The 18,330-nt window shown below is 33.7% G+C and overlaps 1 protein-coding gene across 2 annotated transcripts in view; it reads right to left on the bottom strand.

The window, feature by feature from the left end:
• Window positions 1-496: 496 nt before the first annotated feature.
• The window catches only part of ngfa (nerve growth factor a (beta polypeptide)), a 36,148-nt gene continuing 18,314 nt past the window's right edge, over window positions 497-18,330 (bottom strand). The window contains exons 2-3 of one of the 2 annotated variants that reach the window (XM_051096488.1): window positions 6,711-6,823; window positions 497-1,497 (exon numbers count right to left, since the gene is read on the bottom strand). In XM_051096488.1, the coding sequence (XP_050952445.1) occupies window positions 794-1,483 (690 nt within the window). In that variant the 5' untranslated portion in view covers window positions 1,484-1,497; window positions 6,711-6,823 and the 3' untranslated portion in view covers window positions 497-793. The remainder of the gene's footprint in view (window positions 1,498-6,710; window positions 6,824-18,330) is intronic. The other variant, XM_051096487.1, reaches the window with a different exon arrangement.

Here is an 18,330-nt window from a genome sequence, read left to right as displayed (position 1 = left end):
AAGAGCTTTGAAGGGATTGAAGGTGTATGCACTCCACTGTTCCTTGGAGTGAAGTTTTTATCAGTTGTACCTATGAAATCCTTCATTCCGACAGGCTGTTTGAAGTGTCCTTCAGAGGCACATTTATCCCGTTTGGAATAAAGTGAATGTCTGTGTGGTCTGAGCCTTAAAAAAGTACAATATCTGACCTAATTTTGACCTAATATCTGCTAATATACATTGAGTAAAAGTACAGACTCTTTCCGCACCTTACAAAAAAGTGTCCTACTTGTATTAGAGGGGTGATTTTTAAACTTTGACCTTTGAAGGGGTCATAAACAAAATCGCCACCTCGTAAAACAGTTACATTTCCCATGAGATCAGGTTGGTTCTTCAGACTAAAATAACTGCTTTTGTGGAAAATACGTTTGAATGAGAATACTGAATGAAATTGCAACAGAAGCAGTCTTGCATTGACATACTGAAGTGAGGTGTTTAATAAATAGAGCATCAACAACACAACAAAAGCTTGCTTTATGTATACTGTATATACACATATATATATTTATATTTATATTCTGACAGTATAAACTATATAAATATTGTCATGCAGTCCTCATAACTTAAACAACCAATAATTTACAGAGTGAGGTAGGGTAGGAGGGGACTGGGTTGCGATGTCATAAAGAAATCAGAAAAGGGGCGGAGTCTCGGATCACCGACGTTGGCAGTACGGCTGTTATTATTGACGGGTGGGAGGGGCTTACGACAGGAGGCTGCAGTGGATTGGCTGAGTCACCAGTCAATAAGTCAGTCAGTGCCTCCACGAGTTGCGGCTGAGGACGCACACGCAAGCGGCGTTGATTCGGATGAACCTCCAGGCGATCTGGTTTTTGTAGGACGTTAGCGCCCGCACGTAGGTGTGCGTGTTGGTGCAATAAGAGTTCCAGTGCTTGTTGTCGATCCCACGACAGCTAGAGGTTCCAGCTTTAACGCCGCTGGCTCCTTGACCCGGCTTGGGGGCCCCGACGGGCTTCGACACACGGCATGTGGTCTCGTAGAAAAGCTGCTTCTTTACGACGTTGTTAATGCGAACGTGCGGCAGCACCGTGACTTCATTGCCCGCTAAGTCTGTGGCATGGGTCAGGTTGCCGACCCAGTGCTCTTCGCTGTCGCACACCGAGTACTCGCCGCGATGCAAGAAGTCGTTCGCCTTCCGCCGGACACGTGGGCGCCTGGGGCTACCCGTGTCATTTTCCGTAGGGACCACGTCACTAAACAGCACGCGAGGCGAGCGGTAACGGCGCTTGTTGAAGAGTTTGGGGTCCACGTTGGGGATTAGGTCGTCGTAGTGCGAGTCCTGCTTGGATTGGCCGTGAGGCCTGGCTGAGTGGTGCGCTGCTGCGTGCTGATTGGCTGGCCCCTGCTCCTGGGTGTGGCCTCCCATGATGAGTGCAGCCTGGACGCTGATCAGGACGAGCAGGACCAGCGTCAACGACCTCATGGGCACTCGTCCTGCTGGCAAAGAGACATTTAACACAGTCAACAACGTGGAAATGTGCATCTCTCAAGATTTAGAAACAACTTTTTTTCTGTCAGTAAGGTGGCCTGGCTGTTTAAAATGGCAGCAGAAGTAACGAACGGTTCATATGGAAGATATTACTGAGCTATGCATGAAGAATCTGACATCTGTATGAATTTCACGAAAGCTGTCGAAAACCTGTCCAGGTCATATTTCACCCAAAAACTGAAGGGTCATTCCATGTAAAATCAAAGAAATTTCAAAAACTTCCCCAGCTCAAATTTTTTAGTTTGGTAATCTAGACAAGTTAGACATGTATAGTGATTAAAGCCAAAATATTAAATGTCATGGATGAATATTTACGGAGTAATCCACTATTTTGTAGAAGGAGGTCAAAATGGCAATTTTCGCCTAAGATTCAGAGTCAAGTTACAGGGGGGTAAAAATAATTTCAGAAAGATGGCAGCGTCATCATCTTATTTTTACACAGAGATTGGTAGTTCTATTAGTAAAATCTGTTGACTTAGCATTTGTTGCATTTTGTGCCAGTGGTGGCCATTCAAAAATTTGGCTTTCGACCACTGAAATGGAAATAATTATCAATCTGGACATGGAGCCTCGTTGAGATCCCCATATCTCCGGAAATAAATGATGTAGGGGCATGAAAATTAAGATTCCAAAAGAAAAGTTTATTAACAACCAAAATGTAAAATCATATGGCGATATCTTTAATGCTTCTTGAGTTATAGGCATGCAAACTTTGGAAAAAGAATATTTATGGCAGTCACACAGGTATGTTCAATGCAGTTGTCTTGACGGAAAGAAACAAGATACATATCTAGTTTTAACATTATTTGTTCTTCACACATTTCTCTTTAAATGAAAAGAAGTGTCATATTTTTGCAAACTGACCCACATTTGGTTTTTGACCACTGAAAATGTGTACACTTTGACGATTTACTTCTGGAGCCATATATAAATTTCTATATCTCTATAACTGAAACTCATAGAGCATTAAAAATAAAGATGCCAAATGGAAAGATTGTTAAGACCCAATATCTAAATAGGGCATTAGGATATCTTTAATACTTCTTGAAAAGTGCCGTTTCCCCATTTTTGAATGGTCACCATTGGCACATGATGCAACAAGAATAGCTGAAGTCAACAGATTTTACAAATAGAACTACCAATCTCTGTGTAAAAATAACATTATGATGCTGACATCTTTCTGAAATCATTTTTACCCCCCTGTAACTTGACTCTAAGGTGAAAATTGCTATTTTGACCTCCCTCTACAAAATAGTTGATTACTCAGTAAATATTCACTTTCATCACTATACATGTCTGTCTTTCTTCAGAATAAATATTAGCAAAATCAAAAAATTGAGCCAGGGAGCTCTAGTTGAGTTGACACAGAAATATGTGTATATATATATATATATATATATATATATATATATTTTTTTAAAGTTTAAATTATTTTAATGACTATTAGGAAACTATAAAGTAGATTAAGACATTTAAGTTTAATTGAATTAAAATGAAATGATTTTAAGTACATTTACAGAACACTACCGCTCAAAAATGCATTAAAAACTTAATATTATGAAACATTATTACATTTTAAAATAGCTTTTTTGGGGTGTTTACACAACACCATTTTGAAATAAAAACGGAAAAATTATTTATTTATTCTGACTGTTTATTTGCACAGTGACAGTGTTTTTGGAACCTGAAAACACTAGCTTTCGAAACTGGTTTTTAAGTAATTTTTTGAAAACTATATCGTTATTATCTTCATGAAGATGACAAAAATGCAAATTTGTTGTCATGTACATGCATATTAGGTGATCAGTCTATAGGTATGTATGTGCACAGATGTGTAATGTTTCTTTCCAAAGAGACAACAACAACTACTGGAATACATAAAACAGCATTTTTTTTTTTTAAATGATCTTTGTAAATGGGAATCACTTTGACAACATAGTCGTCTGTATGCAGAACTTTAAAAAGTAAACCTTTCTGTTTATAGTGCATTGTTGTTGTGTAAATGTACTTTTGTAATGAAGGTTGACCCCCAACTCCATCCCTAAACATAATCATCAGTGAGGCATAAGCTGATCGTACATGATCGTAGTGATTTTATGAACTCATAAAAATTAGCCACCAATTTGCCAAAACATAAAATATTACAAATTGAGATGTGAAGTGTTGAAAAGTTTCTACTGGCACTTTTGATTGATTTAATGCATCCTTGCTGAATAATATTATTAAAGGGATAGTTCACCCAAAAATGAAAATTGTGTCATTAATTACTCACCTTCATGTCATTTCATAGACAGCATGGGTACCACCACGCTCAAGGTTCAGAAAGGTAGTAAGGACACTGTTAAAATAGCCAATTAGACACCAGTGTTCAACCGGAATACTTTTTGTGCACAAAGAAAACAAAAATACCGACTTTATTCAACAATTTTTTTCCAACATGCGTTCATGACAGTATGACGATGCGTATGTGTGGTGCTGCTGACGCAGGAGCCGGCGCTCTGACGTAGAACGTCCAGAAATTGTTGAATAAAGTCATTACTTTTGTTTTCTTTGGGCACAAAAAGTATTCTTATGGCTTCATAAAATTCAACTTGAACAACTGATGTCACATAGGCTATTTTATCGATATCCTTACTACCTTTCTAGCCAGTGGTGTAGCAAGTCAGCCCCGGGCCTATATGCAAAATTTGTACAGGCCCCCCAATCATTATGGGCTCCAACTCTGTTAACTTGTTGGTTTTATTAAGTACATAACGCTACGTGAGTATTCACAAGTTGTTTTATTAACGGTATAAATGCTTGGAAATAATATTTAACGTTTTCAAGTCCATTCATTTTTGTGGCACGCAAGTCTCAACCTACAAATTCTGTCAATTTTATTATAAAATACAAACAACAAATGTGTTTTTACGCTCTTTAATTTGTAGTGAGATAACTATATTAGTCTCAGATCAAGTGGCATGTGAATCAATGATCTTTTCTTCTTTAATAATCATGAAATAAACATGAAAAAATATTTGAATGCATGTTAAAAACATGAATAACAATGATGTCTCATGAAATCGATCAATCAGTTAAAAAAAAAAAAACATCTTGTGAATAGTCATAATAGTAGTAACATAACATTTAGCCTACCTCAGAAAAGCCAACAAGCCTATAACTTTGCGGAGTAGGTGGAATTTTCACATTAACTTACATTAACACATTAAATATAACATGATTTTATTACAGTAATTCTTTCGTTTCAAAGTAGTAATTTAAAGCATTTCTATAGATATATTTATCATGTCTGTGAGGCAAATATTCGCTGAGTTTGGGATAATTTCTGTGAAGCGCTCCTCCTCAAGAGATGTCAGAAAGCACATGTTTGTTTTCTTTATTTTACGAAAGCACAACATTTTGTTGATATTGTGAGCGCACACAAATAAAAGTAGACCTTTTACAGTTCCGAATGCTGTATTACTCTTATGGCCAAAAATGATGGCATATGTTAGGTTTCCACTGTTAAAAAAAAGTGATCGCGGTGGCGCTTGCATGTCCTGCAAAGCGCACTTTAGCTTCCACTCTCTGAATAAACGATTGGAAATGCATCTAACAGAGCACATTTAACTAGGCTAAATGTTTAAATTAATATTGCGAAATGCATCAAGTGTATGTCTATAGATTTTATTTTAGGCAAGTCGTGTTGATTTGAGCATCAAACATATGCTCAACTCACTGCCGCTGACCACTTGGTCGTTACTTTAAAGGGGTCATCGGATGCCCATTTTCCACAAGTTGATATGATTCTTTAGGGTCTTAATGAAAAGTCTATAATATACTTTGGTTAAAAATTCTCAATGGTAGTGTAAAACAACACGCTTTTTGCCTTGCCAAAATTGGCTCTGCAAAATTCATCCTGTTCTGGTCGAGGTTGCTTTAAATGTTAATGAGCTCTGCTCGCCCCGCCCCTCTCTACTCGCTGTGGAGAGACGAGCCTGTTTACTTCAGCTGCATTTAGCCGCGTTTAGCCGCTAAACTTGCTAAAAAGCACGTTATTAGGAAAGGCGATCGCAAAGATTCATAAAAAAAACCCTTATACTCATTTCAGCTGTGAGTGAAGTTGGATCACGAATGATTCACGTGAACATAGACGGATATATGTAGATCGGGAGGCGCATTCCCTTCACAAACAAACATAATCCACTGCATCTTCAGCGGCTCAGATGTCGGGAGTAAATGATGACCACTATGTTCACTATTGCATCCAGCAACACAACACCTCAATCGCTCAATCCGAGATATTCTTGTCTAACTTACATCCCTGCTCCGACATCGAAACAATGGAGGTCGGACTGTTACAGCTGATTTAAGGCAGGTCTGAGGTAAGAAGCTCATGTCAATCAACTATCGCGGGAGTGTCCTCTGTGGGTGTGACACCACACCGACAGGCATCTGAGAATGGCTCAATTTGAAAAAGGGGATATTATTTTTACAGAATAATTAAAAACCACTGCATGGATTTTTATCATTATAGGATAGATGTGTACATACACTGCCAACACACATTAATGTTCGAACAACATGAAAAAGGGAACTTTGCATCCGATGAAGCCTTTAAAAAAACAAAGGCTTGAATTTAACAAAAATAAAATGTTCCAAACATATTTCTAAATTAATTTAATAAAAAAACGAAACTAAATCTAGTCACTTTGCATTAAAAATTAAAACTGAACTATTTTAATGGCTGCAACAGCAGCTGTGTAATAAACACGGGCTCCATTCTGATAAAATGACGGACAAGGGCAGGACTCGGGCCTGAACGTGCAGGGCTCTATCGTGCAGGGCTCTATCGTTTCAATTAAAAGTTCCCCCTTGGCTCAGTGGGTACCCTGCATATACCCAGACACTAGCCCATAAAATGTGCCAGTTGCACTGCTGTCTGTGCAGGGTCAGAAAGCTCTCAAATTTCATCAAAAATATCTTAATTTGTGTTCTGAAGACGAACGAAGGTCTTACGGGTTTGGAACGACATGAGGGTGAGTAATTATTGACAGAATTTTCATTTTTGGGTGAACTATCCCTTTAATTTCTTCTTCTTCAAAAAAGAGATATTGACTCAAACATGCATTCCAGACCAGTGTGTGAGTGTATAGAGTATAACGTATCTCTTCTCACTGACCTGTGAAATGTTCAGAGTTGAAGTGAGGGCCCAGTGGGCTGCTAGAGCCAGAGTCCAGTGCAGGCTGACCCCCAAGCGCCTGCCATCAGGACTGGCCTGTGTGTCTGCTGCTTCTGTAAAACACACAAACACCATGGCTCTTTAGGTACAATAGCATCCAAATATGTGCATTCAATGGACTGAATGTAAAAAGCTGCGTACATAAAAATAAGGTCAATGATGCATGAGCTATACATATTCTGAAGTGTTTACAGTCTAGAACCTGCAAACATATTTTTCTCAGTATTCAGATCAGAAATGTACTCTTCAGAGAAACTGCTTTTCAAGAAAAGTTGAAGTTGTTAAACAATTATATATGCTTCAGTTGAAGTTAGACATTATAGTTACGTAAATATACAAGTAAATAATATTTATTATTATTATTATAATTTTTTACATTTTTAAGAATTTTAAGTGCAAAATTGCTGGTGAAGAACTACAACCACAAAGCATTTTTATGTTGTCATGTTGATATTTTTGTATATTGCAATATATTTTGCAATAAACTTGAAATTGTTCTTATTGTTGTTTTTATATTTATAATCAAGGTTATAAATATGTTTTAAATTATGAAATTTGAGTTCATTTGCAATGCTTAGTCTTGTACTGCTTACCCTTTATTATATCCTTTATTTTATAGTAAATTAAGTTTGTAATATTGTGACCTTTTTTTTGTTTTTTTTTTTATAAAAATGACAAAATAAATAGAAAAGTACTTCTGAAACCACGCAAAGGTCAGGGTTAGGCTCTATTTACCCATATGCCTGCAGCATTTAACCACCTGAAGTGTTATTTCATTAAACGTGTGATATTTGACACTTCATAACGAGACCTCTGCCCCATCTAAACCACATACTAGAAAGTGTTTCATTAGAAACCATCAATCAGGAATGAGCTTTCTGAATTGATATCAAAAAACGCCACATACTGGAGCTTATCAACATCACCTTATTAAAGCATCACCGACAATAAATAACATCTAAATTTGGAACACAAACTAAATTGGATTGTGATTAATATTACCTGTAGGGCTTATAAGCAAAAACATCCGAAAGCAATTCCAAAAGCAGTCCAAAACAATTTAGTTTTAGTTCCTGTAAACATCAGCTTCTTCCATATTTACAGCATAAATAAGAAACAAAATGTATAGTGACAAAAGAAACCGAGTAATCAGGTTCATTTAAAGTCAGTATTTGTAAAAGAATTCTTTATAGACAGTCGCAGCACGATCCCGCTCACCTAGTGCCTGTGAAAACACATTTACTGTAAAATCCAGTGTACTGTGAGACAAGCCTGTTTCCAAACACTGCCACTCTGTTTATAAGGTAAAGCCAGTGAATTGGCGTAATGCCAAGTCTCTGTTGGCATACTCTCACAAGCTGGCTTGTATGCAAATTATTAATGTTTATTCTGCAAATAGTGATATTGATCAGAATGTACTGCAAAACATCTATGCTCTTATGCGTCGTTCATAAAGGTTTGATAATGGGCTATTTTAAATGAAATGCAGTTTTTGCAGTTTTAAGCGTGGTCTGAAAAGAGAATAGTGAGCAGATGGTCTGCAATCTGTACGCTTTCTGTGCTTTCTTTCAGCTGATCACGCTTTGTGTGTGATTGTATAACTGTGTACTGGTGTGAAAAACAAAAACAGACCATTTCCAAAAAAAATATCATACAAATATCTAAGCATCCTCCAAAAAATATAAAGTAATAAATAATATATTATATAAATAATAAGTAATAATAGTAACAACAATATATAAAATAATAATACACAATACTTGCATACATATGTACACTACCAGTCAACAGTGTTTTAACAGAAAGATTTTTACTGTTTTTTTAAAGAAGTCTCTTCTGCTCACCGAGTCTGCAATTATTTAATCCAAAATACAGAAAAAGCAGTAATATTGTGAAATATTTTTACTATTTAAAATAACTGTTTTCTATTTGAATATATCTTAAAATGTAATTTATTCCTGTGATCAAATCTAAATTTTAAGCATCATTACTCCAATCTTCAATTTCACAGGATCCTTCAGAAATCATTCTAATATGCTGATTTACTGTTCAAGAAACATTTTATTATTATTATTATCAGTATTTAAAACAGTTGAGTACATTTTTTTCATGATTCTTTAATGAATAGAAAGATCAAAAGATCAGCATTTATCTGAAATAAAAAAGCTTTTGTAACATTATACACTATACCTTTCAAAAGTTTGAAATTCAGCTGAATTTCTATTCTATTCTATTCTATTCTATTCTATTCTATTCTATTCTATTCTATTCTATTCTATTCATCAAAGAAACCTGAAAAAAAAATGTAATGTAATAATAATAAATGGTTATTGAGCAGGATATCAGAATATTAGAATGATTTCTGAAGGATCATGTCACTGGAGTAATGATACTAAAAATTCAGCTTTGAAATCACAGAAATAAATTACATTTTAAAATATATTCAAATAGGAAACAGTTATTTTAAATAGTAAAAATATTTCACATTTTTACTGTTTTTTGCTGTACTTTGGATGAAATAAATGCAGACTTGGTGAGCAAATCTTAATCTTAAAACTTTTGAATGGTAGTGTATATTTTTTGTTATATATAATTTACATATATGTTTACATTGTGACTTCTCTTGTGCTCACCATAATATCTTTGATCAAAAATACAGTAAAACAGTAATATTGGAAATATTAAAATTTAAAATAGATTTTTTCCATGTTAATATATTTTAAAATGTAATTTATTCCTGTGATCAAAGCTGAATTTTCAGCATCATTACTACAGTTTTCAGTGTCACATGATCTTTTAGGAATCTGTTTATTTTGTGGAAACATAAATTTCTGATTCTTTGAATAAAGCAATTTTTCTATTTATTGTGTTTCTAAAATAAAATAAAATAAAATAAAATAAAAAATAAAAAATAAAATAAAACAAAACAAAACAAAACAAAACAAAACAAAACAAAAAAAATAAAATAAAATAGCTGATCCCAAACAGTCAACGCAGGATCGGCTCAAAGATGAAAATGAGGTTGTATATCAAAAATCTTTTCATACATATTTAAAACGAGAATCATTATTTGATGTCACAAGACTATTTATGGATCATAGTGCCCTCAAAAACTCATTCATTGTCATTTAAATCTTTATCAGTCAGTACCACTATCCTTCAAAGCAAAACGTTTTTAATCAATTAAAATATAATAAAACTTAATCATTCGTTTATTGATGTATTTTAAAGTACAGGTCAGAATAAGTATGTTGTTTCATTTTTACATAAATATATCTGTTACGCTGAATGACAATGGAGCATTATTTCACCCATACATTGACATTAAAGTAGACACTTCACTCATTTTCTGAAACTTGTTATAAAAACACAGAGAGAAAGCGTGCTTTATTCCCATTCAACACTAGAGGGCAAACCTGCACTAACATTTCGTCCACACATCTGGGAGTAAATACAAGCATTGACTGTCACTGCAGTTCTGCACATGGCAGCAAGGCAGACTAAACTCTCCAGCAAACAAACAGGATGGAACCAGCGCTTAAAATCAATGAAGCCACACCGCCTAAACCCATACTGACTCTTTTGCTGTGTATATGTTTGGCTGTATGTTTTGCAGCTGAGGATCGGCTCTCTAACTGAGGCCACACCCGTTGTTTGTGTCTGGGGCCGCTCTCACACGCATGATACTGCCCAGATGCCACCTAACACTGCTTTCATGTACACATTCGTGTCACACAGAAAAGGAAATACCTTCAGTAATGTCTTGCCGGGCCATCCGGATTACAAGGTTTTAAATCAAACATGTTTAGGATTCATTCATTTCTATGCAAAAATCTGGGTCATAGTCATTTTTAACAGTAGTGTGGTATATGATAATACGTTTGATATATTTTAAATGTACTAAATTGCAAATTCGTCATTATAAATGTGTAATGACAAATATATTTAAACGGCATACAATTCATACAAACGAAATGACATAGCAATGACGTTAAAGTATATTTATTGTATATTTAATACACTTTGACAATATTTTAAAGACAATAGACATAATTATGATAAAGATGTACTTAAATCATACTTAAGTGACTCAAAAAGCATTCTTAAGTTCAACTAATTGCATTCAACATAACTTTAAACTATAATACATTTCAATTTAATTGTATATATCATGCAGTTAAGTGTAAAAACAATGCATTCAGTATCATTTTCTTTTAAAGTATATTTTTATATACTGTAAGTACTCTTTTCAGACATATGCTTAAGTGTATTTCTTTTTCATAATGTGACCAGTTCTAAATGTTAAAAATAGCATTAACATAAAAATAACATAACATTTATTCTGAGCCACATAATATATATATATATATATATATATATATAATTACTTATATGTATGTATATATATATCGAATCTATCTATCTATCTATCTATCTATCTATCTATCTATCTATCTATCTATCTATCTATCTATCTATCTATCTATCTATCTATCATACACACATCTACACAGACACACACACATACATATATTGAGTGTGTATATTTTGAGTATTTTAAAAATATAAACATTTATAAAATAAATACATATATATATATATATATATATATATATATATGTATACACACACACACATACATACACTGAGTGTGTGTATCTGAATATTTGTTTTTGAATACACACACACACACACATGGATACATTGAGTGTGTATATTTTGAGTATTTTAAAAATATAAACATTTATAAAATAAATACATTTATATATATATATACACACACACAATTTAAAAAAAAAAAAAATATATATATATATATATATATATATACACGCACACAATTTATAAAATAAAAAAAAAAAAAAAAATATATATATATATATGTATACACGCACACATACATACATTGTGTGTATATATATATATATATATATATATGTATATAATAAAAAATATATATTATAATTAAAGAAAAAAAATATTTGTGTGTGTGATATATACATATATATATATATATACATATACATTGTGTGTGTTACAAAAATTACAAAATATATATATATATATATATATATATATATATATATATATATATATATATATGTGCGTATCTGAATATTTGTTTTTGTATATATATTTATATACACACACACACACACATACATACATTGAGTTTGTATATTTTCAGTTTTTTAATAATTACATGTATGTATGTATATATAATATATATATACACACACACACACACATACATTGAGTGTGTATATTTTGTGTATTTAATAATAATAATTATAAAAAAAAAAAAAAAGTTTAACTAGAATTGATGATAGTATTCTTTGGAGTATTTACAAGTAGAGCTTCACATTTCTGCTTTTAAATACTCCATGTTAAATACTCATGTTGCAGTTTAACTTGTTTTGAACCTTTGCTTTAAACACGTTCAACATAATCATCAAGTTCTCTCAAAACCTTTATGCCTCAGTTAAAAAGCATTTTGACTCTGAGCTAAACTTTCGACCCCAAAACATTCAAAGTAACCTGATTATAAAATGTTTTGATTCTTATTTGGAAAGCTCTAGAGCTGCTGCTCTCTCTTGTACCGGTACAAAGATCTCCATGAAGGGCCACGGCGCTCCTCACCGGCACATGTGCGGCATGTATAAACACACACTCATCAAACTGATACACAAGCACTAGCCCTCTAGTCCCGTGGCGCTGAGTACACTTTGTTTTCGAATGCTACATAAATTACCTCCGAACTCCCTTTGGCGAAACCTTTATAAACACACGGCGCAGCGCAGCCACCGAGGGTCAAAATGGTTTACTGAAGACCTCCATCCCGTGCTGCTCACGAAGCACTTTTTCTTCACTCGCAGACTTTCCTAACGTCTAACATTCATCACATGAGCATGAAACGCAGCCACGGATACAGGCTGGTACCTGAAACGATCTCTGGAAGAAATTGGTGATGACAGGAGGGGTTTTCTGAGAGATTACAGTGGTTTGAGGTTTATGGTTGTTATCCGTTTTGTTTATTTTAATGGTAAAAATAACACAAGACAGCATGGCCTACCTTCCTTTTGAGGGAAAAAAAGGAGGGAAAGCTGAAAGGGAAGCTGATCTGCACATGTAAAAGCAGATATTTACTTTGTTTTCACTGCGAATAAACATTAAAAATCACTCAGAGTCCAAGCACATGTGGTGCTTCGTCTAAAAATATTTTCCCGCCAAAAAGTTACTTCTTTGTATATTTGCATTTAATCCATAACATTATGGGCAAACTAAAGCTAATTCAAAACTTAAAAGAAATGTTGACCAGTTAAAGGGCCTAAAATATCCCCTTTCCATGTCAACTCGATTTTAATGGGAATTCCTGAAATCTTTCCGTCCCGCTTAACTACAATAACGGCATGTTTTCATGTGAGCTTTAATTTATGCTTAATGACATGGGGAAAGCCACAAATGAGCCTCATAAAACAAGGCTCTTAAATCAACTTTGAGCGATTTATCTCTATTAATGACCAGCAATGCTGAAGCAGACTCTCTTCAATTCATTGTTTTTCTTTTACAAGCGTGAACTTTGTGCTAATTAAGTATTTTGTTCTCACAATAATGTGGCTGTTTGTTTTAGCAACACTTTGTTATATCTGTTTGTATGTCAAATGCCATAGAACAATGGGACTGTTCTCATGCCCACTCAGATGATAAACTTTCTGCCATGTAAGCTGGTATGGTACTGTGGAATGGCAAAAAATAGTAAGATCTTAGTATACTAGTAAACTGAAAAATAATATATGGGTCAATGATGTGATGCCTACATTTTCCAATTAAAAATTGGTTTAAATGCATTAAAAAAAGATGCCATATGAAGGACTCTCCTATGTATGGACCCACTTTTACTTTTCAAAAAACTTTAGTTATTTGTTATTTTTCTGTTATTTAAAGTGTCAAAATATCATGTCCCAGATTGGCCGGTTTTGTGCTTTTACATTCAATTGATAGTTTACATACATAAAATACTTTATTTTACGATCATTTGGAATAGATTTTTATGCATTTTGGGATGCATTTTCAGATGGTTTATGTCAGTGGTTCTCAGTCCTGGTCCTGGGGCTCCACTGCTCTGCACATTTTGCATGTCTCCCTTATTTAACACACCTGATTCATCTGAAGATCATCAGTTCGTCAGTTCAGTTAATGGATCTTGCTTCTAATGAGCTGATGATCTCAATCAGGTGTGTTACATAAGGGAGACATGCAAAATGTGCAGAGCAGTGGAGCCCCAGGACTAGGACTGAGAACCACTGTTTGCGTTTATCTAAAAAAATGTATGCATGTTAAGGAAATTAATTAATCACATGACATTTTTTAAGGCTATGGCCAATTAATCAAGATGAAAAAACACTAAAATAACTTAATTTGAAATTTTAATATGAATTTATTCTTAATGTTTGAACAGTTACAACAGATAATATTATTTTTTGTATTTTTAAATTGGCCTTTCAAAAATCCTTGTACGTCGATGTCCCAAATATATATGGTGTACAGAAACTGCTACAAAAGTTCACAAATAATTTCAAGGAATCGATAAGTAACACATTGGATTGAACTTGAAATTTTGAATTTCTGAATATAACAATGTCATGTTAACAAATTGGAAAAGTCAGCCTTCTGATAATTATCATGTTAATAGTGTGCCTTTAGCCCCAACAGCAGGGGTACTTTTTACCCCAAATACCATACTGTAACATATTCTTTCGTTATTTAAAAACTGTTGCCTTAATTATCTTAAACAAAACTGAAAATCATTAAGAAGACATTTATCTCAAAATATATATATCCATTTTTTGATTCTCATTTGCTACTTAAATCTACAACATTTTAAAAAACATCAAATACTAGATCAAGTAAACACAGAATCGACTTTAAGCTGCTGCCCGATCGCGTAAAGGATTTTGTTTAGAAAGAATTTGTCTAGATATTGTTTTATTGGTTAAATGATATTTTATTCATCAAAAATTATTAAAAAACCTAACTTCTTATTACTATCTTTACATTCAGTAATTCCTGTAGCAGTTTCTATTAGTTAAACCAAACTTCTATTTTGATGGGTTGCTGTGAAGACTTTTGAGTTTCTGTTATTGATATGATGATAGTTTTTCTCAAAAGAAACAGTAAAATGCTCATGAAGTGACTCTCAGAGCAATTCTACGTCTGGTTTCACAGACAAGGCGTAAACCTAATCCCAGACTAAAATGTAAGTCTGAGCTGTTTCAACTGAAAGAAACTGACTGATCTAAAAATATATCAGCGCCTTTGTTTTGTCTCAAGATGCACACCAGTAATGTTTTTTTCTAAGGCACGTTTATAAAAATTACTTAAATATCCTAATTGAACCATGGCCTAATCCTGGTTTAGTCTAACCCCGTCTATGAAACCAGGCCCTAGAGATTATGTTCACGTGTTCATGTACTCATATGTGATCCTGGACCACAAAACCAGTCATAACAAGTAGCATGGGTATATTTGTAACAATAGCCAACAATGCATTGTACGCGTCAAAATTTTCTTTTATGCCAAAAATCATTATGATATTAAGTAAAGATCATGTTCCATGAAGATATTATGTAAATTCTGTACCATAAATTAATCAAAACTTCATTTTTGATTAGTAATATGCATTGCTAGGAACTTCATTTGGACAACTTTAAAGGTGATTTTCTCAATATTTTGATTTTTTTACACCTTCAGATTCCAGATTTTCAAATAATTGTATCTCGGCCACATATTGTCTAACAAACTATACATCAATGGAAAGCTTATTGATCCTTATGACTGGATTTGTGGTCCAGGGTCACATATATTGAGGCGGCAGAGGCTGAAAACACTGTGAGCTTCATGTGCCCTTCAATATGTGTGTAGTAAACAAAACCGCGAGTCTGTGCCATTCATTCACAAAGAGATGGGCAGAACATGCAGGATTTATATTTAAATAGTATTTTTGTGGCTTAATATTCACAGACATTACACTTCCAGAACAACAATTTACAAATAATGTACTCACCCCCTGTCATCCATGATGTTCGTAAAGAAATTATGTTTTTTGAAGAAAACATTTCAGCATTTTTCCCCATATAATGGACTGATATGGTGCCCCAATTTTGAACTTCCAAAATGCAGTTTAAATGCGGCTTCAAACGATCCCAAATGCGGTTATTTGATTGGTAATTTTAATAAAAATAATACAATTTATATATATTTAATGCCAAACGCTCGTCTTGTCTTACTCTACCCGGACTGTTTTTGTTCCTGTTCATAACAGTTAGAGTCTGTCGAAAAACTCCCATCTCATGTTTTCCCTCAACTTCAAAATCATCCTATATCGCTGTTTTACCTTTTTTTTATAAAGTGTGTTTGATCTTCTTTGAATGTTCACTTTGCAAAGACTGGATCGGTACTTCTGCATTGATGTAGGATGATTTTGAAATGATTTTTGAAGTTGAGGGAGTTTTTTGACATACCCTGTCCTGAGTCAGGGGGGGAGTACATTAGCTGTAAATTGTTGTTCTGCAAGTGGACTTTTCCTTTAAGTGTGCTGATCTACTTTTGATTTATTCATCCAAAATTTGGTAAATTCTGTTACATTCCGCATTCTAAATTCCATTTTTATGACCAGATTGCACGATTCCGTCTGCATTTTATGCAGTCATTCCTTATGCACTAAACTAAGTTTGGAAGCAATTTTCACTCAGAAATTGCTAGTAAATTTGGTAGACAATTACAAAGCACAGTGAATTAACACATTGAACACACAGTGTAACAGATTGAAATAAGTGTTAATTCTGAAGTAGAAAAACTTGAATAGTTTTTACAGTGTAGGTTTAAGTTCAATATAGTATAGTGTGTGTTGATAGCAAACAATGTCTAGATGACTGAATAATGCAGATGAGTACAGCATCCCATAATGCAGTGCACTCAACATGATGATCTATTTGCAGAGTGATGAATGAAATGGAACATACATCTGCTACAATTTTTCTTTTGTTAGTGATTTGTACGGACTGTACTGAAAATAACTTCATATTTCACATTAAATATCAAATAAATATTTACAATATGAGAACTGGGCAACATTAATTATTGTAGTAAGGTCATTTGACAAAAATGTACTGTTTGAAATGTTCAGAATTATATGATGTTGACTGTTTTGCCTAAAAATGTAAAAGGTAACTGAATTTTTATCTCACAATTCAAACTTTTTCTTGCCATTCTGAATTTATAAATATTAGATTTTTTTTTTTTTGGATATATAAACTTTGTAGAAATAAACACCCACACACCCACACAAGGAAAACTATAAAAGTAAAAAAACAAAACAAAACAAAAAAATGTAATTACAAAAACATTCTGCACTATTTGCACTTGTGTACTTTAACATAAATTATGTAACAAAGCATTAAGAACAGACACATTTCGTTTTTTTTTCTTACTGAATGCATGTCAGTAGGTTTAGCGACCTGTTAAAAGATTTGGTTGTGAGTGTCAACATTGTATTTTGTGAAAGCGCACAGCTCTTCCGAGGTGCTGACAACACATCACAGGTAATGAAGCAGTGCTAAAGACAGATGGCCTCTTTTTATCAACAAATGACAAAAGGAGGGAAGGGAAGACAAAGAGAAACGGGAGAATGAGAGAGCAAGAGAATGAGATAGAGAGAATGAGAAATGGCCAAGCATTTGTCCGACAGACTTCACAGAGTTATTCAAACACCAAATTACATTTCAAAGCTCCATTGCCGCTCTCATAACTAAATGCTGCAAATGCATGATATATAGAGTATATAATGTAAGCATGTTTAAACCGGATAGCAACAGCAGTATGCATTTTGCAAAGAATATGCCGTTTCCCACACAGAATAAATGCATCTTATGCTGTAATACTACTAAACTGTGGTAATCTCATGTGAATGCAAACTGATCTGATTGCGGTTTTGATATATAATCTTCTCTATCTGTTGTAATCATTGAAACAGCATTTCACAGCTGTTTTGAGCTCAACACGGTTTTCTCCTAGAACAGAGACTGATACACACCAGAATTAAAAATAAAAGAGAAAGTTCACCCAATAATCAGTTCTCTCATTATTTACACACTTTATTTTGTGAAAAGACAGAAAACAAAGACAATAAAGCTTCAAAACGTCCAAAAACCACAATTAAATGTTTAGTGAAATTGTTTTCCAACAGGTTGGAAATGACATTAGGATGAGTAAATACTAAAAGGATTTTTTTCCCTTGTAAACAGTAATTAGTTCTTTACCTAGAAGCATTACTTGTGTAATGAAACTGTAAATTGTGAATTGTGGTGAGATATACATATGCACATGTAGACAGACAATGAAAAGTGCATGATAAAACTGTTAAAGGATTAGTTCACTTCCAGAACAAAAAATGTACAGATAATTTACTCACCCCCTTGTTATCCAAGACATTCATATCTTTCTTTTTTCAGTCTTAAAGAAATTGTTTTTTGAGGAAAGCATTTCAGGATTCCTCTCCATA

Source organism: Labeo rohita, chromosome 23 (genome assembly GCF_022985175.1).
Source record: "Labeo rohita strain BAU-BD-2019 chromosome 23, IGBB_LRoh.1.0, whole genome shotgun sequence".
In the NCBI taxonomy this organism is placed as follows: Eukaryota; Metazoa; Chordata; class Actinopteri; order Cypriniformes; family Cyprinidae; genus Labeo; species Labeo rohita.
The sequence above is the reverse complement of the archived record's forward strand: the minus strand, read 5'-3'. Positions and strand labels throughout refer to the sequence as shown.